This window comes from Lonchura striata, chromosome 9 (genome assembly GCF_050655825.1).
Source record: "Lonchura striata isolate lonStrDom1 chromosome 9, ASM5065582v1, whole genome shotgun sequence".
Classification (NCBI taxonomy): domain Eukaryota; kingdom Metazoa; phylum Chordata; class Aves; order Passeriformes; family Estrildidae; genus Lonchura; species Lonchura striata.
The window spans coordinates 22,004,692-22,030,972 of NC_140711.1; the positions used below are offsets into that span (position 1 = coordinate 22,004,692).

A 26,281-nucleotide genomic window follows, 5' to 3' on the forward strand; every position below is an offset into this window, starting at 1 on the left:
GCAGGCAGCGGGGCGCGGCTCTCTTTCGCCGCCATCTTGGGGCGCTGGGGGTGAGGCGGAGCGGGGCCGCGGCCGGGAGCGGGGCCGGGAGCAGGGCCGGGGGCGGTGCCCCCGCCGTAGGGCCGCCGGCGGGCGCGGGGCTCCCGGGGCGCGGCGGACGGCGCGGTTTAGGGCGGGGACGAGGCGGGATGGCGCCGATGCGCGGCGGATGGTCCCAGTGGCGGGTTGGGGCCCTGGGCTGGAGCGGGGCTGAGGCGGCTGCTGAGGTGCGGAGCGGAGGCTGCCGGGCAGCCCCCGGGTGCTCGGGGTCTCGCTGGCCGGGCCGGGTGGAGATGCCGGCCCGCGGCTCACGGCTGTGTGTCGTTTCCAGGCCTGCCGGGACCGGCTCTGCGGGAGGACGCCATGGCCGGGAGGTGAGTGAGGGCCGGGCTGGCGCTCGGCTCGCTGCTGCAGCGCTGTAGGAGCGTTCCTGGGAGCGTTTGCTCAGCAGGGCAGTGAGCGGTGTTGCGCTGCCCAGCGTCCTGCTGGGCCCTGTGGAACGCCTGCAGTTGTGTGTCCCTGCTCTGAAATTTCTTGAGCTGGTTCTAGTTGCTGTTACGGTGTGCCACGCTCTCCTTGGCCTGTCAGTAAATATCAGTGTGAAATTTGTGGGTTTGTTAGCTCAGTGTTTGTTAATCTCCAGTGTGCAGTGGAGCTTTGACATAAACTGTTTCCTTGAGTAAAGGGAGCAACATGTTTTTCCCATGGGTAAATTTTCTGTTGTGCTGCCGAATTTTCTTAAAGGATGTAGGGATTGAGTTCGTAAGTGAAGGGATTAAATGTGAATACTGTGGAGTTGCCTGGAGAAGCTGTGCCTGCCCCATCCCTGGAAGTGTTCAAGGTCGAGCTGGGTGGGACTCTTGAGCCTGATCTAGCGTGAGGTGTTCCTGCCTATGTAGGAGAGTCAAAACTGGATGGTCTTAAATGTCGCTTCCAACCCAAACCCTTCGATGGTTCTGTGAATCCCAGCTTTATGTCCTAACATTAATGTGTGGAGTTTGTCCTGTTGCACGTGTGGCAGGTAGAACTGGATATCCCAGTTGGATCCTGCTGTATCCCAGAGCAGGTGCTGGATGCCCCTGGGCCAGATGTGCTGTGGCTGCTCAGTGTGTGGGACAGGTCCTGTAATGACCTTACATGGGCAGTGCAGGTGTCCTGAAGAATTGCTGAGGAGTCTGTGTAATGTCTGTGCCCAGTGGATGTCAGGCTGTTGCTCTGGCTCCTCCTTTGAGGCTACAAATCAGGGTCAGTTCATACCTTCTATAGCAGTTACTGCAACACGGGAGATTTCATGTGGTGTGTAGAAAAAAAAGTAATGTTTACTCATCAGTGTTAGTAGACATTTAGAAATAATATCTGCTAATGCTGGAGTATTTGAATCTTAGTATGAAGCCAGTATTGTAGTGCCAGGAGTTTATGACAAGCAAAAAGTGTAATATTCTCATAAATACTTCAAGTTCCACATACTCAGCTTTGCTCTGTTCATTGATGTAAGTATTTGCAGTGATTTGTAAAAGTCAGCTATTTCCTCTGCTGATTTCTACTGGTGTGGAATTAGTTCCTGCTGAAAGAGCCTGTGATTAGTTTTTATTTTTGTTATTTGGAAGTGAGTTATAATTTTCAGGTATTTTCCATGTCTTTAGGTTGTGGTGCAAGGCCATTTTTGCTGGCTACAAACGTGGCCTCCGAAACCAGCGGGAGCACACGGCCCTTCTGAAAATTGAAGGTGTTTATGCCCGTCAGGAGACAGACTTCTACCTGGGCAAGAGGTGTGCCTATGTGTACAAAGCTAAAAAGTAAGTAATGTTGTATTCTTGTGCTGAACTAGCCAATGCTTGTGTTGGTTTTGTAAATGCTAGGAGATCATGATGCTACATGATATGTAAGAGAGCAAATGGGATGAGAAACAAGTTTTGCCTAAGACTGACAAAAACTGAAGGTTGGGTGATGGAGTAAATTGAAGTGGGTGAATTTGTGTTAAATACTTTGAACTGTTCAGTTACTTAAACAGTAGAGTGATTTTGTGAAGCCTGGGTGAATTTGTGTTCTGACTTTCATGTGCCCATGTTTGAGCACTGTCTGTCACTTCTGCTCTGCTGTCATTGATAGACACCTTGGGAACAGCTGCTTATTGCTTCCACTTCCTTTTTTTTTCTTGACTGCTGTTGTTAGTGTGCAGAATTATCTTGAATAAAATTGATCAAACTGGTATGTTAGCAAAAGTGTTTTCCAAATTTTTGAGCTTTGTAAGCTGTTAATAGTTGTCAAGCTGTAATTACACCTTTGAAAGGTACAGTGAAAATCCCAGGCTGGGAAAATATCACAAGTAAATAAAAGTGGACATTGGTCTAGTTAAAGATGGCTGTGGAGCTAAATTATTGAAGTGCTGTAGAGAGACCACATTGTCAGTGCTGGGTACAGCAGAGCTGTGACTGCCCTGCTGAGCTGTTCTTGGGCTCCTTTTCCCCAGCAACACGGTAACCCCCGGAGGCAAACCCAACAGGACACGCGTGATCTGGGGGAAGGTGACCCGCGCGCATGGCAACAGTGGCATGGTGCGTGCCAAGTTCCGCTCCAACCTGCCTGCCAAGGCCATTGGACACAGAATCCGGGTGGTAAGTGGGTTTGGTTTAGCAACAAGATACTTATTGGCAGTTTTTGGGTGCCTTCTAAATTCCTTATAATATGAGGGAACATTTGAACTTTGCTTTTGTTCTGTTGCTGTTGGGTGTTCAGCATGGCTCAGTGACTTTGTTTTGGAGCCTAGAGAGGCTTTTTGCTGCCTTCCTGTGCTGAGGGGGTTTGTCTTGTTATCAGGGGTTTGTGTGCTTGCTCAGGTTGTGTGGAAAGGCTTTTAAAGTTCCAGGACTCGGCTCCTGTCTAAAGCTGCCTTGATTTCTTTTCCACCATCTGTTCTGCATATTTTTGCACCCTTCTACTCCTTTACCTGTTTGATTTTTCTCTTACTTCCCAAATGTTTTAACTGAGAGCAGTGCTGTCCTGTCATGGCCACTTCCACCTGTTCCCACTGTTGGTGTTTTAGCCACAGGGCTTCAGTGGGACTATCCGTTTAGGTCTCTCACCTAGAGTTGTGATGTAATATTTTCGTAGTGATATTGTCAAAAGGAATACAAGAGGGGTGTGGTCCTTTCTGTCTTTCTCCTGTGCCTTAGAAAAAGCACAGTAGGAGCAGCACAGATAATTCCTGAAATCCAGAGCCATGGGAACTCTTGTTGGTGCACAGGAGGGCTAGCTGCCATGGTGTCTGTGTCACCAGTGAAGTGCTCCTGCAAGTCATTCTCACACCTCTTCTGTATAAACTGGGGATTGCTTTAATAGCAGTTGAAGAGATTCATGGTCTAGATTGTAACTGCAAAACTCATGTTTGAATAGAAGATTTCTAACGTGATTCTGTCTGGTTTTGTGTTTTACAGATGCTGTATCCATCTAGGATCTAAATTTTTATTCAAAATAAAATGGAGACTCTGTTTAACTTTTGTATATTTCTGGTTTTATTGCCTCCACAAATTTTGAGAGACCTCTTTCTCAGTAGTATCAGAGTTGACAGCACAGACAGAGACACTAAATCCTGGCAGATGCAAAGCCTCTCTCACATCAGTAGTTCTGGTAGAATCCCTGATAATGACCCCACCTGTACCTGGCCAGCACGTGTGCCTGTAGCGTCTGCTTTGTGTAAATAATTTAAACACATTTTCATTGCACGGCTCTGTGGTGCCCAAGTGTTAACGCTGTTTTCTTGGCCAGCCTTATCCCAGCATGTCATGTAGGGCAGTGAGCATCTTCACAGCACTTCCATAGTTCTTTTAGTTTTGCTGAACAGTAAGGTGGTGAAAAATGAATTTACAGTAGTGACGTGCAAGGCTCAGTTTCTTATCTCTGAAAATCCCCCCAAAATACTGGGTAGTTTAAAGGGAGGTTTGAGGCAGGTACAAGTTGTCATGGTTGCTGCTGATGTCACAGTCCCAAAATGACCTGTGGATATGCTGTGAGAGGAGTTCCACATAGACCAAGTAGTTCCATCATTTTCAGTGCATCCCTAGTCAGTCAGGCAGGTGAGTCTGTTGGCTCAACCGCATCCGGAGCCCACTCCAGTGCAGTCCCTCCTTCCCAGGGCATGAGAGCTTCCTTCGCCCTGCCTGGCCCTGCTGCCAGTGTGTGTCATGGAGCCCTCTGAGTGTTGGCTTTGCAATTCTCCTGTAGTGGGCTGGTATTTCACATCTAATCCTCTTCCTTCTGAAAGAGGTGGAGTAGATGTGTGTGCAGAATACACTATTGGGTAAATCAAAACTTTGAACTGGAATTAAAAAACTTGCCCCAGCTACTCAGCTCTGGTATAAAAATTATTTTGCTGGACTTAAAAGACCTAAGCCTGCTGCCAATGCTGTCCTTCAGAGCCTTTGCTATGGAAAATTGCATTTTTTCAACCTGTGTAGAAAAATTGCAGCTTATGGGATATTGGGCCATGTCAGGTAGGGCTTTTAGTCTTCCACAACTACCAATACATTGGACACATTGGATTCAAAAGAGGATGGATGGGATTTCCAGCTTTAGGTGTTACAGAGGAAGGAGGAGGAAATATAATGAGCAAAGTTAATTGTAAGTGCAGGTTTGTAGGCCTGTGGTCACTACCATATAGTTGGTTTGCTGATGAAAAGGTAGTAAGTCCTTGTGAGTTTGATACCCAAACTCATATGAGTGGGTATCAAACTCATAAGATGCCCAAAAATATGTAATCATCCCTTCTCTTTCCCCTGTTTCTTCTTTCTATTGTACCAGACTGCCATTTGTTATTTCACTCCCGGAGCTCAGATACTGCCGAGTTCTGCCTGAACGTAGGCAAGAGAAGGTATCAAAGACAGATGGAGAATGAACTTCCTTGGGCAGCTGAATCTGTCAGGTTGGTTTTAGCACTGTCCTGCTGGATGTCCCTTTGCAGAACACTTCCTTCCTGCTGACTTGCTTGTCTGCCCAGACCTTCTGCATGGATGGGATTCAGTGCGTGGCTGCTACCAGAAGGGGACAGTGTGCCCTCAGCATCACACTGTCCGTGCCACAAAGCTCGGAGCTCTTTGCTACATTGGCTGAACAATCTGCCTCGGGAAACTTTTATCAACAATCACTGCATTTCTATTTTGCATTAAGTGTCTTGCGTGATTATCAAAATGTCCCTAAGAAAGCTGTCAGCAGAGAGGGAATCAGAGCAGGCCAGAAGCCTCTAGATTTTAAACTGACCCAAAACTGAAACAGGGAAACTCAAGACTAAGGTGTCAGACCATGTTTTCCCAGGAGAACCTGGATGCAGGAATCTTTGGTACATGGTTCTCATGAGGAACAAAGCTCCTGAAACCCTCCAGGGTTCTTTGTAGCAGGGAGTTGACCTTACATGTGTGCACATCCAACAGATTGAGTTTCTGGGATGGGTTATTTTGGATGGGAGGAACTGTGGGAGCAGTAAAATATTTTTAAGTCAAATTACCCACATAATAGCTGAACTCATTTCCCATCCTCTCTGGGCATGGTAAAGCACTATAGGTAGTTGCACTTTTTTGCATTGGGAGTTTATATGTATTTTTTCTCTGGTGTTTTTTGTAGATCTTTTGTCATCCTAAGATCTTCATTATCATCCAAAAAGTATTAAAAACCTGATATTTATCTTATTTCTTAATGTCTGTGTGTATATATAAGCTTTAAAGCTTATATCAAAGACTGCAAAACTTGCTGAAACTGCAGGTTTGTGCAGTATGGTACAGAAGGAGTGGGATTTGAGGGCAGTACAGATCCTTTATACAATGTTTATCAGAAAAAGGATTCTCCAGGTTATTTTTCAAATTCAGATTCTTTCCATGTTCTTAAGGATGTGGCTTTATGAAGCAAAACAACCTTGTTGTAAGTGTTGGGGTGGTGCTGGTGCTTGGCAGACTTTTGGATGAGGTGACCCAGTTGCTCTGTTGTGGAAGAGACTTTCCACGAGATTAATTCTGCCTTTCATTACTGACAAGACTGTTTTTTGGTCAAGCTAATGAATAAATAGTTCCCTTGAGTCAAAGCAAGACATGTACATGTTCAGGCTGTTTGTGAGTGAAGAAAGTTTGGCTTTAAAAGATCAGGACATTAGGACATCCCTAAAGCAAGAAGCCACAAAGAGAATTCTGTTACTTCCTGTAGCATCTGAAACACACCGATAACCACCCAGTCCAGGCATAGCCCATGCAGCTCTCAAGTTTCTCCTCTGGCAGCATGTTTGTACTTTGTCCAGGCTCTTCTGTGCAGGGTGATATATGGAGCACTGTCAAGATGAAAGGGGGAAGAAATTCTGAGATGTGGCTGAAATCCTGGCCGGAGCTTGGGAACACAGGAGTGCCCTGCAAGGCCAAGTGATAGAGCCACAGGAATGTGTGGCTGGGACAACAAGGAGTGTGGTCACCCACAGACCTGAGGAGGCAGAAGGTCATCCATGGGTGCTCTCAAGCTGCACCCTTGCTGCATTCTACACCTAATCCTTGGTAGATCCAGAGAAATCTTAGAGTGAAGAAGAGAAGGGCCTTCTTAGAGAAGGGCCCCTTTGTGGCCTCTTTCAGGGCTGGCAAACTTGGCAGATCCACACTGATTTGCTCTGCTCATTCCAGTAACTCCAGGGAAGCTATGGATCTGCCCTTTGCCTTGTAAAAGGGAGCAGTTCTGAGAACCTGGGAGCTTGGCCATGCCAAGAAGGGGCTTTGTGAGAAGGAAATAGGAGAATGCACAAGGCAGGGTTAGGGAGGCAGGAGGGGCTGTGTCTGCATGCAGTGGTGCTACTGGCCCCCAGCTTGGTGAGGTCTGAGGTGATTTTTAAGAGACGCTGCAAAAGGTAAGTGCAGAAAAGCTGGACTGTTGGTGTTGAAGGTGTGTGTGTGTGTACTGGGAAAGAATGGAGACTAGGGGCTGTGAACATCTACTCTTGAGTCGTGTTTTCTAACCAAAGGCAAGGATCCAGCTGAGGACAGCCAGAAAAAAGGCCAGAAGAAGGAGCTTGGTCCTTGGGTCTGATTTCATACTCGTTGCCACTTCTTTAACATCTTCCTGTGGAGGATCCAAGAGTGGAATAGGTTGATAGGCTGGCTCCATCTGTCTCTAAGAGGGCAGGGAAGGACAACCCTCCTATGGTGTGACCAGGACTGACCAACGCTTTGGGCTCTCTGTGCATGGCCCTGTGCCAGGTTTCCATCCTCCTCTTCAGCCATACCTTCCTATGCCCCTCTACCATCCAGAAGGAGATGGTGACTCAAGGAAACATGAGGAAACTTAGGACAATTGCAGAGATGGGCAATTTTAGAGGGAACAGAATTCTGGAGAAAAGAGAGAAGAAAGTTTGAGGTTCCCCATCAGGAAGCCAGGCTGTGTCACAGCCGTAGGTGCCAGGGACTTCCCAACTTTATTTGCTTATGGGGCGTAACTTCCCCTGAGTGGAGCCCAGAGGGCTGTGATGACTTGGATGGATCCAGGCCAGAGCTGAGCTGGATCTAGCAGGGCAAGCTGCCTTGGGACCAAAAGTGGGGCTGCCTCAGCTGGCCCTGGAGGAGGCTGGGTCTGGGATGTGAGGGGACCTGGGTCCGAACAATGTCACCATCCAGTTAGATTCAGTTGTGGCTGAACTCGTCACAGAAAGGGTTCATGTCTGGTTTTATACAAAGTTCAAGCTCCAGTGAATGAAAAGCGGGATGGTGTTTGGTCAGGGGCCAGAAAGATTGAGAGGAAGCTGGGGAAGGGTCAGTGGATGAAAAAGGAAGAGCCATGGAGGAGTGAACAGGAGGCAGACTAGAAGGGAATCAGTGGGACTGGGATGTTGGGGGCAGGAGTGGGGTTTGGGGTATTTTCTTCTCTCACAATTATCTCCTCTGCTACTTTGGGCAACCCAAGTAGGTCTCTATGGATGAAGAGCTCAGTGAGTGCTGGTGCCCTGCAGCAATGGCCAGGTAACAGCTGTAGTGCTACACAAGTAAAGCAGATGCTTTCCAGCATCTAGTAAGAATGTGTTTTTAAAAGTAATAATTGAAGCAAGTTTAGAGAACAGATCAGCGGAAGAGCAAATGCACAAAGGTTTGTTGAGGCTTCGCTTGTCTGCAGCCAGTTCCAGCTTCTGGCTCAGAGGCTTTTACAAGTGTCTGTTCCTGTGAGCACCAAAGCTACTGAAGGAAGAATTTAAGAAACTGGGCTGGGTCACTGGACATCAGAACAACTCCTACAGATTCCTTCTTGCTCATTCAATCTCTCTGCTCTTCTATCATCAAAACTGGCACAAGAATCCTTTATCCCTGTCTTCTTTTTACGCTCTTCAGAAGAAAGGTTAATCTTGGTAAATGCAGGCTCTAATGCAGTGGACAGTTTTTTTGTTGTTTAGGTTTCAAGGCATTACTAATACACATGCCAAATTTGTTTCTCCGAGTAAAGCATCTTAATTCCTCTTTTGAAGTCAAAAATGAATAGATGTTTTGTCTGCTCTGGACAGCTACAGGCATATGTAAGGGATGTGATGACCCCCACTTAGGGCTGTCTGTAGTGATTCTCTACAATTGTGACTGTCAAAGGGATGTTTCATGGAGTGTCAGGTCTTCTAACGACATCTATGTTCTTGCTTAGATTCCTGACAGGGCTCTGAAGACATTTTGTGGAGTACTACAAATGCTGCTGAGCTCATGACTGCCTCTGAACTGTTTGAGTTGTATGTCTTTAAGTAACACAAAGGGAGTTGTATGTGCTAGATCTTACCCCTGTTAATGAGTGAAGAAATGTAAACAAGGTTGTTTGGGTATTGTGGGTGACATTCACCTTTCCAACCAGCCTCTGCTGGCAATGTTACATGTGTACCCAAAATAAACTAAAGAATTGCAGTGGTCATGAAGAACAGCTCTACGTGATCCCAAATATTAGTTTTTAGTGGCTGTGCTAGCAGTTTGAACACCAAGGCCACTGCAGAAGTAGCCAGAGGTGTACCTAAGTTAAGAAGAAAACTCCAATTTTTTCTATACCTTCTCTGCAAGAATTATCTTCATAAATCTGGGGAATTGCCAGCTAGAAAGCCAACTTCCCAATGCTGGAGGCATCTGGCATCTCTAGACAAGTCACTGGCATAGTGCTCCTCTGGAAGAGCCCTGTGAGAGCTGTGCTGTAATGGTCTGCACATCAGTCAGGCTTTTACCAGTACCACCACACCACAGGCTGTGCTGGCAGCTCATGAGGAATTTAAACACTCTGTGGATTCTTGTGGCAGTTTTCCAGAGAGATGAGGGTTTCTGGGGACCAGCACATGATCCTGGCCTCTCCTGCTGCTGACACAACTCTTGATGCTGATTTTACCCTGAGCTTTTGTCCATAGGATCATGAACAGGCTTCTGAACAGATGCGAAAAAAATCCTTGTAAATACAAAATCTGGGCAACACTAAGTCCAGACCTGGCTGCTGAATTATGTCTGACTTTGTAGCCTTCCCATGTTGACAGCTATCTCAGGGCTAGCACACTGGCATGGGGGCATGGGCTCTTGCAGACCCTGATCTTTGGAAGAGGAGCCCAATCTTTCTGTTTTACCTTCCTCTTTTCGCCCTGTCCCATTTGCTTATCAGCACTTATCCATGAGTAAGTTACTTTTGCTAGGACCCAGGGCAGAAAGTCTCTCCTGAAGCCCTCATCCATCATGCTAGCCTAGGGGGGTGTTTCCTAAGCCTGCCATACTGGCGGTAATATTTTTCTTGGATTAAAATTGATGCACACTGTGACTTTCTCAAGCTGCCACACCACTGTTATGTCTGGGGATCAACCTGTGGCACATCCCCTCTGCTGTGTCTGCTGATCTGTTGGGCTCTGGGGACAGATGGCCGTGAGTATGGGCAGGCAGCAGGCACAACGGCACAGCCACATTTGTGGCTGAGTGTACCCAAACATACATGTTGGGAATCACTGATCCAGGACAGACACGTGGATTTTGGTTCTGCTTTCACACCCAGTACACTTAGAGATTCCTCCACCCATCCCACAAGAGATGGTTTGGCTCCAAAAATCCTCAGAGAGTAATTTGCCAAGGTGACTGGCTGTTGACACCTTTGAGTTGTTTATCCCTTCCCAGGTTCTTGCAATGAAACGTTACTAGTTTGGAGGAGCCTGTTCTGATGTGGCATAGGAGAAGTACTTACTGCATGCCATGGATTGGAACTTCCCCAATCAAGTGTCAGGGCTGGGCATAATGGCTTTCATTCACTGTTGGCTGGCAGAGATACATGTAACAAGTGCCAGTACTGAAGCCCTGACTAAAGCTCCACACTTATCCCTGGAAACATTTGTGCTTTGATGGGATGTACTGATGTTGATGCTTGTAGGCCTGTGACTGCAGGCTGTGTTTTGCATGGAGGTGGCAGAGGGGAAGTCAAAGGGCACTGGCTTGGGAAGGGATTCACATGCAGCAGAGGGCTGCAGCTCAGGTGTGCACTTGTGACCCCCTCTGAGGGTTTAACTATTTGTTTCCCAAAGGGGAATCGTTTCCAGGGGCGGCTATAGCCTGGCCAGGCTGTGCATCAGCATAGTGCACATGATGCCAGAGAGGCCACTCTTGCTGCTCTGGGGTATGAGATGACACACCATAGGGGCCACCTTGGGGACACATGATTAGCTGCTCCTCTATCATAACCTCGTGTGTGTCCCACTTTGCAGCCACCACAGCCTTTCCTCATCCCCCCCCCTCACCTTCTGAGCCCCTCCACAGCACAGTTTTCTGCCTGAATTTTATCAAGTTCTCATTGGCAAGAAGACCAGCCTGTGTGAGGGCTCTGAGTCTTGTCGTGTGGCAGATCAGGGAGCTCTTTACTAGCTTCTCTGCTGTGCCAACCTGGCAGCAAGCAGGGGCTGTTCACTCCCCAGGATTGTGCGAATCCGGGACGGGGCTGGAAGCAGGGGGACCCTTGACACCCCCTCGCTCCGCTGCCGCGGGGTGTTGCTCTGCTCGGGGCCGGGGCTGGTGCCCGGGGCTGGTGCAGAGTGGTGGGGCGGGTGTGGGCCAGTGGGCGGTGCGGAGCCGGGGCCGGGAAACATGCGAATGCGGGCCGGACAGAGAGCACGGCGGGGGATGGCGGCGGCAGACCTGCAGGAGCTGCGGGCGCTCGTGGAGCGGGCGGGCGGGCGGCGGGTAGTACTGCTAGTGGCCGAGGTGGCGGAGGGGGCCCCGGCGGCGACCGCGCTGGCCGCCTTCGCCTGCGACCTCTTGGGCGACGAGGCAGCGCGCGCACCGTGCCCGGGGCCGGTGCCGGGGTGCCGGGCGCGGCGGGCGCCGGACGGCGGGCGGCGGGCACTGGGAGCGCGGCTGCTGCTGGTGCTGTGCGGCGGCGGGGCGGCGCGGGACCGCGGAGCGCGCACCCGCCTGCGGGAGGTGGTGCGGGACGTGCGCGGCCGCCTGCTCGCGGGGCCGCCGCCCGGCGTCGTGGGCGTCCTGCTGCCCGGCGGGGACGGAGAGGACGCGGCGGTGCTGGACGCGGCGCTGCGGCGGCACTTCCCAGCGCCCGGTACGGTGCAGGCGGCCCGGTACAGCCCGGGCAGCCCCGAAGATTGCCGTGCCGCCGCCTGCCGCGCCCTGCGGGCCGCTCTGCAGCACCCCGCAGGTATCAGGGTCGGGGGGCCCCTTCCTTCCTCCCTCCCTGCCTCACCCGGGGCCCGGTTTCTATGGTGGGATTTGCTCCATTTTCCTGTGGGATCTTCCCCTTCTCAGTGGGATCTACCCCATCCTAATCGGTTCTGATCTCTCCTTATGGGATCTCCCCTACAATGGGGTCAGGCTTTTCCCATTAAGATCTGACAATTCCTGGTGGGAGCTTCTCCTGACCCAATGGGATCTGGCTTTTCCCATTGGGATTGGACCACTCACTACTGATGGGATCTTTACACACACACAATCTGATCTACCTTTTCCCAATGAAATCTCTTTCATGCTGGTGGGATCAGAGCCTTTCCAATGGGATCTGCCTCGTTCTGGTGAGGTTCCCAGACCTGACAGCCAGGGCAGACAAATTTCCCAGCAGTCTGGGAAACTAGAGTAGCTTATGGAGAACAGGGACATGGCAGCTGACAGCTGTGACATTGTGGCCATCCATGACATGGTGGCCTTCCATGCTTATCGGATGTGTGTTCTTGGGGAAAGCAGGACTGGGATGTGGCCTGTGCCATAGGCACAGGCAGGACCTGACCTTCCTGCAGAAGGAGGATGCTTGTGCTGATTTTGCATAATGAATAATTAACAAAAGCAAGTTGTTTTTTGCTTGTAAAACTGTATGTGAGGATGGCAGGATGAAAGCTGGGTGTCAGCCAGGCCTGAGGACAGCATTTGCCCTGGGGCGAAAGGGGAGTTGGGTTTGTGTGTCAATGCAGGGTGATGGGCAGCTGGGCAGGTTCTGCTCTCTAAGCTGCCACATAAAACATTTTAATCTTTGGTACTGTTTGTCTTGGGCTGTTTCCCTGTCCTCCTCCCTTCTTTCATTTTTTCCCACTTTTACCTTGCTCCCCAGCATTTCCAGGGGCTTGGGTGTTTTGCTGTCTTGCTGGCTTTACCTCGAGGGATCCTGCCACTTGCCTCCAGCACCACAGGGCTGACAGGGTCTTCTGGGATCCTTGGCACATGGGGATGATTTGCTGCAGTTCAGGTGCTTCTTTCTATCAGCTCAGCCCAGAATCCTGGATCTGAATGCTGAGGAGCTTTGAGGTGGCTGGTGGCAAGGGCACAGGGCTGTCTTCTGCCACCTCTCTACTGAGGCACACACAATTCTCTTTCTAGCTTCTCTCCTTTCACATGCTTTTTGCTTCCTCACATTGTTCCTGCTGCAAAAATTTCTGGTGTGCTCCCAGACACCTGCAAATCCTCCAGTTCTGGTGGGACAGCAGCTGCAGAGACATAAAATCATCCCTGCATACCTCTTTCTTCCTTGGCACTTTGCTGGTGCTTTGCTCAGTATATGTATTTTTGTGGCTGGCTGTGTATAATGAGGAGCAGGAGGGGCTGGATTGGATGTTATAGCCTGCTTGTGTGTGCTCACTCACTTCTAATGCTCTGCCTGGTGCTCTGAGTCATGTAAGTGTCCCAGTGTGTGTAATGAGGACACTCATCACCTTCAGGGTTCAACCTTAGGCAGGGACAGCTCCTTTCCATGCTTCTGTGAGCTTTGCCTTCCAAAATCTCCACCTGGACAGAGGGATCCCAAGCGTAGCTGTGCCTCCAAAGAGCAGTTGAACACTTCAGGCAGTGCACCCCAAGGCAGTGCACTGGAGTTTTTTGTTTGTTGACTGCCAGAAAGACACTGAGCCCTTTAGTGTCGCAATGGCTCGATAAAGTGAAGGACACTGAAGTTGGTTCATCATTTGTTATCTGATTAGGTGGTGAAAGACTGGATAATATTTCAATGGGGATACTGAACTCCTGCTGTTGGAAACAGTATAAAATTTTGCTGGTGTAGTATTTTACAGGCTGATGTAGTGTTTTACTAAAATGGATGGAAAGTCTGTAGTAACTTTGTTATCTTCTAGAATAATTACCATACATTGACCACATGCTCTCTGCAATTTGCAAGCAGTTACAGCTGCAGTTTTCAGTGTGCTGCTGCAAGACCCCATGTCCAGCAGGTCTCCATGGGAGGGAGGATTGCTTCATGAAACAGGGAATAGTAAACAGGTTGATATGGTAGAAGTTGTGTGACAATGCAAAAGGAAAACTTCCTTCTGTGGGAGTTCTCTGTGTCAGTCCCCAGCCTCACCATGTTTGCCAGCTGGGCTCCTGACAGGTTTCTTGCTCACTCTTGGCTGCCACATCCAGGTTGTTTCTGGCAGCGAGGTGGCAAAGTAGAAACCGACACCAGGGACAAATTTCCAGGGCAGCAGAGAGGTTTCAGCCAAAAATAAGGACTGCCAGGAGCTGCTCTGTGCTTTCTGGTGGTGGGTTTTGTGGAGTGGACCTGGTTTTACTGCTAGGATCTGGTTTTGTTGCCAGGCTCATGGAGGGAGAGGTGAAGAAGCAGCAGGGCTGACCTGCTACCAGTCTGAACCCATCTTCTCTGGTTTATTCAGAAGACATGAAAGTCAGGGAGAGGTGGAGGCTGCCATCATTCCTGCAGTGCATTTATTGGAATCAGAGGAGCTGGAGAAAAGATTACAAAGCAAAAGCTGAAAACAACGTTCATGAAGGTATGCCCAGCTCCCTCCCTTGTACTCTGCTGTGATTGTCAGAAATTCTTCATGATTGCCTAATGGTTCTGGTGCCCAAGCCCCTTTCAGGTAGCCTCTTCCAGCTACTTCCACCCCTGCAGTTGGCCTTGCTTCCCTGGCTGTGGTTTAGCCCAAACCTCATGACAACCAGCACATACATCTGCTTTGTTGCCATCTCCTTGTTTTGTGACCTTCTGCTTGTCTAAAGAAAACCACGCTGAGTCTGGTGCCCAAATACAAGTTCAGGAGTGCTTCAGCCCTGGTAGCACTGCTGAACTCAGCTGCATTTTGTTTGAATGCCTGGAAGCAGAACTACTCTCTGTCTAATCAGTTAATTGGAAGGACCTTGATATTATGGGATGTTTTCTGCAAACATGGGTGGAAGGAGTATTCCCAAAACATTTGCTTTTGAGGCTGGCAGGGAGAAGGGAGAGGGCAGCCAGCTGTGGGCTCCCCAATTCTAAAGGAAATTGTTCAGGTAACACATAGCATAGCATTCAGCCTTTGTGTATGGCTGGCACTTTGGCTTGCACTTCCCAGCAGTGACTTTCTTTTTTCAGGAGTGCCTCATGCAGGAAGCTACAAGGCTTGTGATGTGGAGATCCAGGTTGTACTGTGAAGCACAAAGAGGAGGGAAAGCTCTTTCACTGTAATAAGACTAGACTAGACTAGACTAGACTAGACTAGAGTGCTGTATTTTCTCTTGAAAGGGACCTACAATAATCATCTAGCCCAACTGTCTGACCACTTCAGGGCTGACCACATTTTAATTGATGTTATTAAAGGCCTTGTCCAAATGCCTCTTAAATATATAGAATACTTAAAGAGCATAAGAGTCAGACAAAACAACTGAAATGAATGCCCAATTTATGCAGCTTTGAGACATGTGAGACATATGAGGTTTGTGAGACCCACTCTCCATGGTCAGAAAACTGAAGTGCCTGACTTTGCTGTCAGTGCCAGGCAGGCAATACCCTGTGGCCATGCAACTTATTTTGAGATTACTGAGACTTCAAGAAGCCAGGAGCTTGGCCCTGTGTTCCTTTACTCTATTTGCTGAAGCAATGTTAAGTTTGTTAAACAAAATGAAAACCAGTTTTGAAAAAAAATCAGTTGTGCTTAGGTTGTGAGTATATATCAATTGCTTCATCCCATGCTTTCTTTTCATCTTAAGCTGCATTTTCTGTGCGGAGGGGTTTTCCATTCAGGTCTGCCTTGACCTCTCTCTGCTCCCTGCAGATGACCTGCAGGACCCTGAGGAAGAAGTGGCTCTGGCCAGCCTTTCCCCCAGTGGAAACTGTGAAGAAGCTGCTGGAGGCACAGGCACCTAGAGCTGCTGGGCATCCAACACAGTCCACATCCCAGACCTGCCCAGTAGATTTGGAGCAACAGGAGGAGGAGCTGGTGCAGGCCCTCTCCTCCAAGGACCCACAGCTCCAGGGAAAAGCTGCTTGGCTGAACTCGTCAGGGCTTTTGTAGCTGCCACCAGCACCGCGGGTCTGTGCCAGAGAGCCATTCCCTGCTGTGCCCTGCTGCCCTGGGGCACCTGGAGCTGCAGCTGGACACTGGGCTTCTGAGAAGCCCTTTGGGGATGTACCCCACATCCTGGGCAATATGACGTTGGGACTTGGAGTGTGAAATGCAGCCACCTGTTTGAAGAATGTTTGAAATGTTTTCTAATTCTGAGCAAAGTTCCCTGCTGAGCTTGCTGGGGCTGGCCTCAATGGCAGAATGATTCTGCTGCCTTGTTTTCCTGCTTTATTGGTGCTTGGAAGTTCCCATCCTCTTTGTTATTAAAAACAAAACAAAACCAAACCAACTCAAAAACAAACAAAAAAATCCCCCCCAAAAATACACACACACACACACAAAAAAATCACCCAAAAACCTAAAAAAACAACCAAGAAACACAGTGGCTTGGAGACTGCAGTGGGACTAAATGTGAGCTCTCGGATCTACCAGCTACTGAAAAGGCTTGAATGTAACAGAAGAATGCAGTAACAACCCAGCTTGAGTGGCAAGAGTAACATGAAAGGTACTGATAGGGCTGGCATCTAGATCAGAGTGGGATTTGGGAGCAAGACCTGTCCCTCTGGCTTGTCCTGGTGCTCATAGGCTAACTGAGGGATGCCTGGGTTGGAGGGGGTGGCAGGTGGGCACTACGGTGTGGCTGCTGTTAGATGGGGTTACAGGAGGGGCCATCTTACCTGGGACATCTCCACAGGCATGGTGGCACATATTGGAGGTGGACTGCAGCACAAGAGGTGGCTGTTTCATAAATAAACATAAAGATATAAAAATTATCTATTTAAGTAGTTCCAAAGGGTCGCCTGTAGCCTGTGGGGTAGCACAACTAACTAGAAATCCTTGGTTTACAAGGAATATTACTCTAACACAAAGAATATATTTTAAATTCTTTATGCAACATCAAAGAGGTTGTGTTTTATTTTGAGCACAAGCTTGAGGCTGGCTTTCCTTTAGGAGTTTCCTCCAGCACAGATCAGAAATTTCAACCTGCCCTCTCTGGCTCCTTTTTCCCCGCTGGCAGCAGAAGTGTCTGGAGTCCTGCCAGCTCTGGCCAGCACTCTACCCCAGCAATTTGCCTTTGGCATCCCCCTACCTCTTACCTGGAGAGGGGATGCTGCTCTGCAGAGAGGGCACTGACCCACTCTCCTTCCAGCCTCCAGGATTTCTGTGCTTATGACCTGTGGAAAATAAAAATATAACCATGTCACTTGCTGTGAGTGGCTGTGTTACTGGCCCAGATTTCAGCACTCAGAGCACTCAGTGCATCTTGGTGAGATTAAGGTTCCCTCCTGCTCCATCCCTGCACAGCCCAGGTTGCTGTGCAGGTCTGTATTTCCCAGTAAAGCCCTTGGTTAGGTGGGTCAAGCAGCACTCACCAGAAGGAATCCTTATTTTCTTGCAGCATTTAGCCTTTGTTGCTAAGCATTCTCCAGTGAAGAAGTGGTCCAAGAGCACAGACTGGCAGTTAAACCTCCCTCAGTGCTGAAAATCCACTGGATTTATTTACTGGTAATTTTTAGGTAAATCACACAAGTTTATCCCTGCAAGAGACTGGTGGAAGTGGATGAACTGCCTGGGCCTTAGGGGGTGTGAGAATACATTTGAGCAAAAGCATTGTTTTTCTTCGACTGAGGAATAAAAGTGACTTGAATTATTTTTTTTTTCCTTTTCTCTTTTCACTGTCTGTGCACTTGGAGGTGTAAGCAGATAGTTTGACACATTTCATCGATTGAATAATTTCAGGTCACTATTACATGCTTGCTGAATAAAGACACTTAATTTCCACATTGGAATGTGCTTATTTGTTTGCCATGGTGTTATCCTTGAAGTAAGCATATTAACTCATATTTATCTTGGCTTGAAAAAACTGGATATTGGGATGGAAGTGACCCCAGTGTCTGATATGCAGAAAATCAGAACTGAGTGCAGGCCAGATGGGGCAATGGAGAAGGCTGGACATCTTCCCAGTTGTCCAAGAGCAGAGCAGCCCCTCTTGGTATTGTGGGTAGGGGTCTGATAAGCTTTCATTAGTAACTTTCATTAATAACTTTCACTAACTGATACCATTATGCATCCTCAAGGTATTCAAGCCTTTCACAGGGTTTTTCTTCCTATTCAGTAGCATTGAAGAAATTAATGCTGCCGAGGTCTGGGCACTTTGGTCTCTTGTGTATAGATAGCATCGCTGCTCCTGAGCAGGACTTTGCCTGGTGCAAATCCACCAGCCTGGGTATCCCATCTGTATTGTGCGGCAGAGGCGGCCGGCATGTGTTAAATCCATGGGATAAAATCGCTGATCCTTGCACTGGCCCTAGAGATGCCCGCCCACTGCGGGCGGCCTGGCCTGGCGGGGGAAGCAGCCGCTTCTCTGGGCACGGCACAAACGCGGGCACCGGGGGAACCCACAGCTCCGGCCCCGCTCGCGCAGGCAGCGGTGTGGGGTCTGCGGGCGCGGGAGCCCGTGGGGAGCCCGCGGGGCCGTGAGGGAGCCCCGGGAGGGCTGTGGGGGAGCCCCGAGCAGCCCGCGGGGCCGTGAGGGAGCCCCGGGAGGGCTGTGGGGGAGCCCCGAGCAGCCCGCGGGGCCGTGAGGGAGCCCCGGGAGGGCTGTGGGGGAGCCCCGAGCAGCCCGCGGGGCCGTGAGGGAGCCCCGGGAGGGCTGTGGGGGAGCCCCGAGCAGCCCGCGGGGCCGTGAGGGAGCCCCGGGAGGGCTGTGGGGGAGCCCCGAGCAGCCCGCGGGGCCGTGAGGGAGCCCCGGGAGGGCTGTGGGGGAGCCCCGAGCAGCCCGCGGGGCCGTGAGGGAGCCCCGGGAGGGCTGTGGGGGAGCCCCGAGCAGCCCGCGGGGCCGTGAGGGGCGGCGGGCGGTACAAGGCCCCCAGCGGCAGAGCTGCCCCGCTCCTGCCTGCCTGTTTCTCCGCCGTCCCGCGCAGGCGATTACGCGGGCACCTCTCCCGGGCGCAGCGCGGAGGCGCCGGAAGGGGCCCTGGGCTGCACTTCCGGGCCGGGCAGCGGCGGCGGAACCGCGGCTGGGCCGGACCGGACCTGACCCGATCCCCCCCGGACCCTTCGGACCTCCCCGATCCCCCTTCCGAGGGCAGCCGGGCGGCACCATGATCACCTCGGCCGGTGAGGCAGCGGCGCGGCGTTGTCTGCCCGGGTTTCGCTGAGTCAGGGCCGTGACTGAGCACCGCCGCTCCGCGGGGCCGCCCGTCACGGGGCTCCCTTGCTCCGCTCAGCCCCGGACGGCTGAGAGAGGCCGCCCGGCGGCCCGGCACGACCGGCTCTGGAAGGCCGGTGCTGTGTCCGTCTGCTGCCGGTGTCTGACGGGGGCTCCGGTGGCGGTGCGGGGTGAGCGGGCGGGCTCCACTGCCTGCAGCGAACGGCGCATTTTCGGTGTGAAACCGGGGGGCACTCGGGAGGTGCAGCGGAGACTTGAGGCGGGGAAGAGGAAGGAGTTTGGAGTTCAGAAACGCAAATGCTTGCAGAGTAAACGCCGGTCTGAGGAGTGCGGGATAATGAAGCCTGTGAGGAGTTGGGTGTTACGCGGTGTTTGTGCATCCATTGGGAACTTGGTAGTGTAAAAAAATGTGGGAAGCCTTTCCAGAAATGCTCAGGCTAGAAATTACCATGCGGCTGGTTGTGACTTGGCGAGAGGAACAGTGCAGAGGGTGACAGTGGCCAGGTAGCTTTCTCTTCCTGAACCCTTTGCTTTAAGTCTTTATTATAATTGAGGTAAAGTAGGAATTAATTTTAGAGGCATTTAAAAAATGTAAAAATGGTGTGTAGGAGCGAGGTGTGTAGGTGGTGTGTAGGAGTGAGATTGCATTCTCCTGACAGATCAGGTAAATGCAGAAACTTATTTAAAATAATAATAATAATGAAAACCCCAGGCAAGCATTTGGTGCAGAGATGCAGGAAGGAGCTGGAAGCAGGATGGCTGCTGAAGGATGTGTGTCTAACCTGGTCTTTAAGAACAGTACCTGATAATGGAGGTTCCACTTCATTAGGCAAAGGAATGAATGTGTTCTTGTGAGAAAACTTTTCAGATCATCAAACCTTATTCTTTGAGGCTTCCCTAAAGCTTGGTGTTACTTTTCCTGTTAATATCTGGCACAATGGTCAGATTATTCCCTTCCTGCTGGCAGCTGCCCTGAGCGCTGCACCGTTCCCAGGTGTCTGTAGACCAACCAGTTGGAAAGCTCAACTCCCTCCAGGAGCTGCACATGCTCCTTTTAGATTTGTCAAGATCTTTTGGAAGCCCAGTTCAGCCCTTCAAAGGCTTGCTGGCCTTTCCAGTTTCATGTGTTTTTTCAGATTTAAAGAAGTTGTCAAGGTGTACGACAGATTAAAGATTTAAAGCAGTGAATTGTGCTGGACTTTGATCAGATCATATTCCAGCCTTTTCCATTGTGCCTTTGCAGTCTGATAATGAAACCACTTATCCCTGTTCTTCAGATTAGCTCCTGTGAACCTGTCAGTCATATCAGTTAAACAGTATTTTTGCAACTGTACAAATGTTCTGGGACAAGATCTGCAGTCAAAAGCATAAAGCTGTGAGGTGCATCTCCTCTCATCCATGAGGCCAATTTCCTTGGCATGGAAAAATTCTTTGTTTTCCCCTAGGAAGGATCACCTTTTATAAATAATGTACCTTTTCAGTTACAAATTCTAAACTATTTTTCGTTATATTTAATACAAACTTGAATCTGATCTTTGAAGTTTTGTACTAGAGATTTAAAATCAGCATTCCAGAGACATCTGTCTTTCCTGTTCTGTTGGTTTTGAACTAAATGACAAGCTTACTTTTGATACAGAGAAACCAAAAGTAACTATGATTTTGTTTTGCAGCTGGAATTATCTCTCTTCTGGATGAAGAAGAGCCACAGCTCAAGGTAAGCTCTTACATCTGAGAGCAAGTAATAGCAAATGCATTATGTGGAGAGCTTAATGTCAAAAAGGAGCAGATCTCAGTAATTTATGGTTGGGCAGCAGCAGGTGGGCACCAAATTGAATCTAGCCTGAAAGCAAAAAGAAAGGGCTTAAATAAATGATAACAGATTGCAAACTTCCTTGTTTTGAGCATGGATCAAACAGGAGCTTCAACTGCAAAAATCTCTGTTCATGCAAGCTCCTGTCTCTCTGGTGGTAAGGGGCTTTGTTACTTAAAATTGTTCCAGAGACTGCATTTTGACTACATAAAATTCAAAGCTGAAGAACAGCTCAGGATTTTAGAATTAAACCAGTGTAGAACAAAATCACAGTTACAGTTTTCACATGGAAAAAAAAAATCACAGTAATAGTACAAGAAGAAGAAAACAGCAACAGCAGCTTTCCAGTGCACAGAGGGTATGAATCCACCAAACACCAACACTCAGAGTTGTGGTGTGTTGATGGAACGTGCAATTTTCAGTAATTGTAATTCCCTAATTACTTTTCTTGGATATATACATAGGTAGTAGTAATGGATCTGAATGATCCCTGATTTTGCTGTGGGCTGTTTGTAGTTTATCATCTGAACTACTTTGTCCATATAGATAAATAGAGTTAGCTGCTGTAGGCCACAGGTTGATTCCATGTGCTACACAAAGGTTTGTCACAATTTAATCTGTCAGACACATCAGCCAGTTATTCATCAGAGACAGGCCATGGAAAGGAATGCTAGAGTTGTCTTACCTGTGAACAGATCCTTATTTGCAAAGGAATTGCAAAGATCTTTTAAAATAGAATTAGCTGTTGAAATGGGTCAGCGTTCATGATACTCATCCTAGAATGTACTTCATTTTTACTGGGGAAAGGTGGTAAATACATTTTTAATATAATATAACTTTACCTTTTTTGGTTTTTCTAGGAGTTTGCTCTTCACAAGTTGAATGCTGTTGTCAATGACTTCTGGGCAGAAATCTCTGAGTCAGTGGACAAAATGTAAGAGAAGACACTTAATACTGCTTAAAAAGAACATAGGATATGAAGTGGATGTAGTTCTGGTTTCTTGACAGTGGTTAATACAGCATGTAGTTCCTTATTTCCTAGATATCTCTGATGTGTTTGTTGTGGGGTTGGAGCTGTGGTCCCAAAGATGCAAGTTCAGTCATGCTTGTTACTTTGAGTTATGTGGCCTTAAAGAGATCTGAGCACACAGAGCTGATGCTCTTCTCTCCCTCCTCTGCAGTGAAGTTCTCTATGAAGATGAAGGTTTTCGGAGCCGCCAGTTTGCCGCCCTGGTTGCTTCCAAAGTTTTTTACCACCTGGGAGCCTTTGAGGAATCCCTGAACTATGCCCTGGGAGCTGGTGACCTCTTCAATGTCAACGACAACTCGGAATATGTGGAGACGATCATTGGTAAAGAGCTGTTGCTGCAAAAGAAAAGCTCTTGTGTTGTCAAAGCTGCTGTAACTTTGAACTTTTACTTGGTTTATCTTTTTTCTCTGTATTCTTCCTGCTGTCTTTCCATTCACTTAAACTAATGTTGCAGCTAATTTTACCCAGTTTATTTGTACTTTCTTATATTTTGGGATTCTGTAATGGAACTGACTTGGGAGTTCCAGAGTTCTTTTCCTATTCTTAACCCTTATTCTATAGTGAATTCCTAATAAGAAAGTTGCTTTGGTTGTTTGTTGTCCTTTCTCTCATTTGTGTGCTGATGTTATCAATTTCAGCATATTTGGAAATAATTGACTGGTAAGTGTAGCTGCACACCTAATTGAGAGGAAAGTTGTATTTATCCACCCACAACAAGGTGGGAAGTCAGCAGTTGACTGCAGGTATAATTTGAATGCTTTTTAAAATCTCATCTCACTTGCTCTTTACAGGATATGATGGAGCTGGGCTGGCTTTCAATCTCCCCAGCTGATGTTTGCAGTAGAGCTAGGAAGTCTCCTACTGCTGTGTTCTCATTTATTTAATATGACACTCGAGAAAAGATCATATCCTTGGTTTAATTTTTAAAATACCTACTTGATTTCAGCACTCAAATTAGAGTTTGTTAGGAGATAATAGGAGTGTTTTCCAGTATTATCTGTATATGACTACACAAATGTGTAGATTCCCATACTGTACTTGCTGGTAGAGCATGTTCACGCACATGCTGGTCTCTTCACCTGTATAAAGCTGCAAAAAATCTGGGAAATTGACTTTTCTCCCCATATCTCTTCAGCAAAATGTATCGACCACTATACCAAGCAGTGTGTGGAGAACGCAGAGCTGCCAGAAGGGGAGAAGAAACCCGTGGATGAGAGGCTGGAAGGGATAGTAAACAAAATGTTCCAGCGGTGCTTGGATGACCACAAGTACAAGCAGGCCATTGGCATCGCTCTGGAGACACGCAGGCTGGACATCTTTGAGAAAACCATCCTTGAGTCGGTATGTGCAAGAGACAGGAGGTGCCTGTAGCTAGGCTTTTCCAGGTATGGATCCAGAAGTCAAGTGCAAGATCCATGCTGCTGTGGTACTTGCCCCGTTTTGTATGAAAAGAACAGAAGATAAAACTTGGGGATGTTTAGTTCAGCATGTTCATGGAAAGCAGTGCCACTCAGCACTATTCAAATCTTCCAAGTATTGGAAGATCCCCCCCCCCACCTTTAGGAAATCCTTGAGCCACAAGTTTATGGGAAAATATTCCCAGGAAGGTTGCTATGTGCCTTCTTCTTAAGGTGTTCCCTGTCAGCTACTGGCAGAGATACAATACTGGCATAATGTGAGAACAGCCCTTTTATGTCAGCTGCTGTAATTCACTGTGGGAAGGGATCCTTAGGGTTGGGTAAGTGATTTATCAAAAGAAGAAACTCCAGTAGGTGTGTGAGCTACTCTAATTTTCAGTGGTTCTGTGCACTCTTGGCCTGCTCTGACTCCAAGTTGGTGCACATTGGCTTTAAAATCTTTCACTGAGGGTTTAAGGTACATCATATTACTGTTAGTGGCAGTAAGAGAAGCAGGCCAATAGTCATCTGCAGCAGCCCAGCAGTTGTGTGCAATCTTGTTCTGCTGCTGTAGTATCTCAATCATATGCCAGACACAGCTTGAATCCTTTAAATGTTACTGCTTTTCAGTTTACAACTTTTATGTCTGTTTGGATGTTTCTTATTTCTGTGTATGAGTGATAATCATAAGGCACCCATCTTGCTTTCATTGTTCTCATTGTTGTCCTATGCATTTAATAAATTTTAAATCCCTCATTTTGAATTACCTTTCTGAGGTCTAGTAACCAAATTAATTTCTCAGGCTTGATTTTTTCTTAGTGCATGGTTTGTTTTGCTGACATTTCATATTAGTGCAGTGAACTTCACTGCATTCAGAACTGATTGTTTGAACAAGGGTGAAGGGAAGATAGGTATTGTATTTTTAAGTTAATATTTTGCATGTTTTAACTTCTGAATTAAATATTTGTCCTGCATGATTTTGATCGTGTTTTTTCTTTAAAATGCAGTACACCTGTATATGAGCTTTTCTGAAAATAGGAAACTGTGAAGATTTATATGCACGTTTGGTCTGCTTTTTAAAATAGAAAAAGGGTAGCCTTATTTTCCTTTCTAAATCCTGCTTGTCAGTCTAAACCTATGTTTGATATCCCTGAATTGCAGAATGATGTTCCTGGGATGCTGGCCTACAGCTTGAAGCTCTGTATGTCTTTGATGCAGAATAAACAGTTTCGTAATAAAGTCTTGAGAGTTCTAGTTAAAATCTACATGAATTTGGAGAAACCAGACTTCATCAATGTGTGCCAGGTAAACTTTTCAGTCATCTTTAAAGTCAATAAAAAGTTACGTTTCTTTAGGTATATTTGGCATGACATCTACCTATTCTCTGTCTTTTGTTCAGTTAAATGAAATATCTTTTCCTGTTTGCATGCTTCCAGCATATATCAGAGTGAGACTAACTTGAAAAAGAGATGTAAAGATTGCATATTTGGTCATTTTATAGAGAAAGAAATCCATTCAAAGGCAGTTTGAGGACACAGATAACTCTGACAGGATATTTTAAGCCTACATAGGGAGTATCAGATGGTAGGTTCACAGCTTGGAATTTTATTTATTCCTCACAAGAACATTTCCAGTGCTTTGTTTTTTTTGGTAAGCCATTCTCTGAAAGTGTTTAGACAACTACTTGTGAAGTTACTCAGATCTTCTCCGATCTTTGCCAGTCTTGGTATGCCATGTACACATGACTCAGTGTTAGCCTGTTTCATTTTAGCTGAGACATCTCTACAGAATGACTGCTGGTTCTTCAATGTGCTTTTGAATTTCTGTGTCTAGCAGGACAAGTCTTGTTTTTCTGTGAAACTCTTATGAGTTTTCTATTGTCTTTCTTTCTTTGAAGGGGATGTTCTGTGGAGCAGCAGATGAGGGCATTGGAGTGCAGCCTTGGGTAGTGTTGCTTTCTCATTCTAAAGTATCTAATGTCTTCTCTTATTATTGTTTCCTGTTCTTCCCTTTCTCCTGCTCAGTGCCTGATATTCCTGGATGACCCACAGGCTGTGAGTGACATCTTGGAAAAATTGGTGAAGGATGATAATCTTCTCATGGCTTACCAAATTTGCTTTGACCTGTATGAAAGCGCGAGCCAGCAGTTCCTGTCTTCTGTCATCCAGAATCTCCGCACGGTTGGAACTCCCATTGCCTCCGTGCCTGGATCCACCAACACAGGCACTGTCCCTGGATTGGAGAAAGACAGGTGAGGAGATTGACTTGAGAGGTGGTGGACTTGTTTGGCTCCAGTCCTGCTCTAAGGGCACCTCATATTCCATGTATGGATGCTTTTTACAAGCTATCAAGCTACTTCACTTTATTTAAGTAATAGGCAAGTCATGATATTTGCTCAAAAGAAAATTGTGTATTACCGAAATCTACTGTTTTTTTAAAGGCATTTTTCTTTGCAGTTGAGATAAGCACAGAGCAGTTATACTGGGGTTTAGCTAATGAGCAGTAATTCATTAAGCCACTGCATGAGTTGCTTGGGAATGCTGATTCTATGTGGTCTTGGAAGCAACTTGCAGAGCTAAGGAAGGGAAAAAGCTCATCAGGAAAAAAAGCTCATCACAGCAATGTGCAAGTTTGGTTTCACATAACAGCTTGTGGGAGGAGTGGGCTCAGATGGTATACCTTGCATACCTTTTGTACTTGTTGTTCAGAAGAAGTACTTCAAATCTACTTTAGTTTTTAAAAACATCAGTATCTCTGATTTTAACTGCAGGAAGTTGCTGTTACGAAAAATCCAAGTTTGCACTAACCATTCTGTCATCTTTATTTCTTCTTTTGATGACTTACAGGAGGACTTGCCAATCTGTGCTAAGGTTGCTGCCCAGCTCAGGGGCAGCATGGAAGAAGGTTGTTCTCCATCTGCTCTGTAATGACCATAGAATGCTTGCTGGTACTTTCACCAGAGCTCTCATGTCTGTGCACAACCTGCTCCCTTCACTCTCTTTGATAGTATGTGGTAGAGAATCCCAGCTGTGGAGCTGAGTATTTAGACTTTTGAATCAGTGACACAGGCATGGCA

At 47.7% G+C, this 26,281-nt stretch overlaps 3 protein-coding genes across 4 annotated transcripts in view; all 3 read left to right on the top strand.

The window, feature by feature from the left end:
• The first annotated feature begins 2 nt into the window (after positions 1-2).
• Positions 3-5,717, top strand: RPL35A (ribosomal protein L35a). Of its 2 annotated transcripts, none has more exons than XM_085587884.1 (5): positions 3-50; positions 371-413; positions 1,683-1,835; positions 2,510-2,654; positions 4,837-5,717. In XM_085587884.1, exons 2-5 carry the CDS (start codon positions 403-405, stop codon positions 4,888-4,890), a joined length of 363 nt encoding a protein of 120 aa, XP_085444010.1. In that variant the 5' UTR covers positions 3-50; positions 371-402; the 3' UTR covers positions 4,891-5,717. The 2 variants fall into 2 exon arrangements, with proteins under 2 accessions (XP_085444010.1, XP_021400493.1); XM_021544818.4 differs by lacking the exon at positions 4,837-5,717 and adding an exon at positions 3,474-3,532.
• Positions 5,718-5,873: 156 nt separating this feature from the next.
• On the top strand, positions 5,874-17,578 carry C9H2orf72 (chromosome 9 C2orf72 homolog). The gene is made up of 3 exons (XM_021543315.4): positions 5,874-11,679; positions 14,129-14,245; positions 15,506-17,578. Exons 1-3 carry the CDS (start codon positions 11,115-11,117, stop codon positions 15,595-15,597), a joined length of 774 nt encoding a protein of 257 aa, XP_021398990.4. The 5' UTR covers positions 5,874-11,114; the 3' UTR covers positions 15,598-17,578.
• Positions 17,579-18,782: 1,204 nt separating this feature from the next.
• PSMD1 (proteasome 26S subunit, non-ATPase 1) overlaps positions 18,783-26,281 on the top strand; it is a 63,480-nt gene continuing 55,981 nt past the window's right edge. Inside the window, exons 1-7 of the mRNA XM_021544442.4 lie at positions 18,783-18,916; positions 20,639-20,682; positions 21,639-21,712; positions 21,960-22,129; positions 22,944-23,149; positions 24,367-24,510; positions 25,230-25,456. Of these exons, the coding sequence (XP_021400117.3) occupies positions 18,901-18,916; positions 20,639-20,682; positions 21,639-21,712; positions 21,960-22,129; positions 22,944-23,149; positions 24,367-24,510; positions 25,230-25,456 (881 nt within the window). The 5' untranslated portion in view covers positions 18,783-18,900. The remainder of the gene's footprint in view (positions 18,917-20,638; positions 20,683-21,638; positions 21,713-21,959; positions 22,130-22,943; positions 23,150-24,366; positions 24,511-25,229; positions 25,457-26,281) is intronic.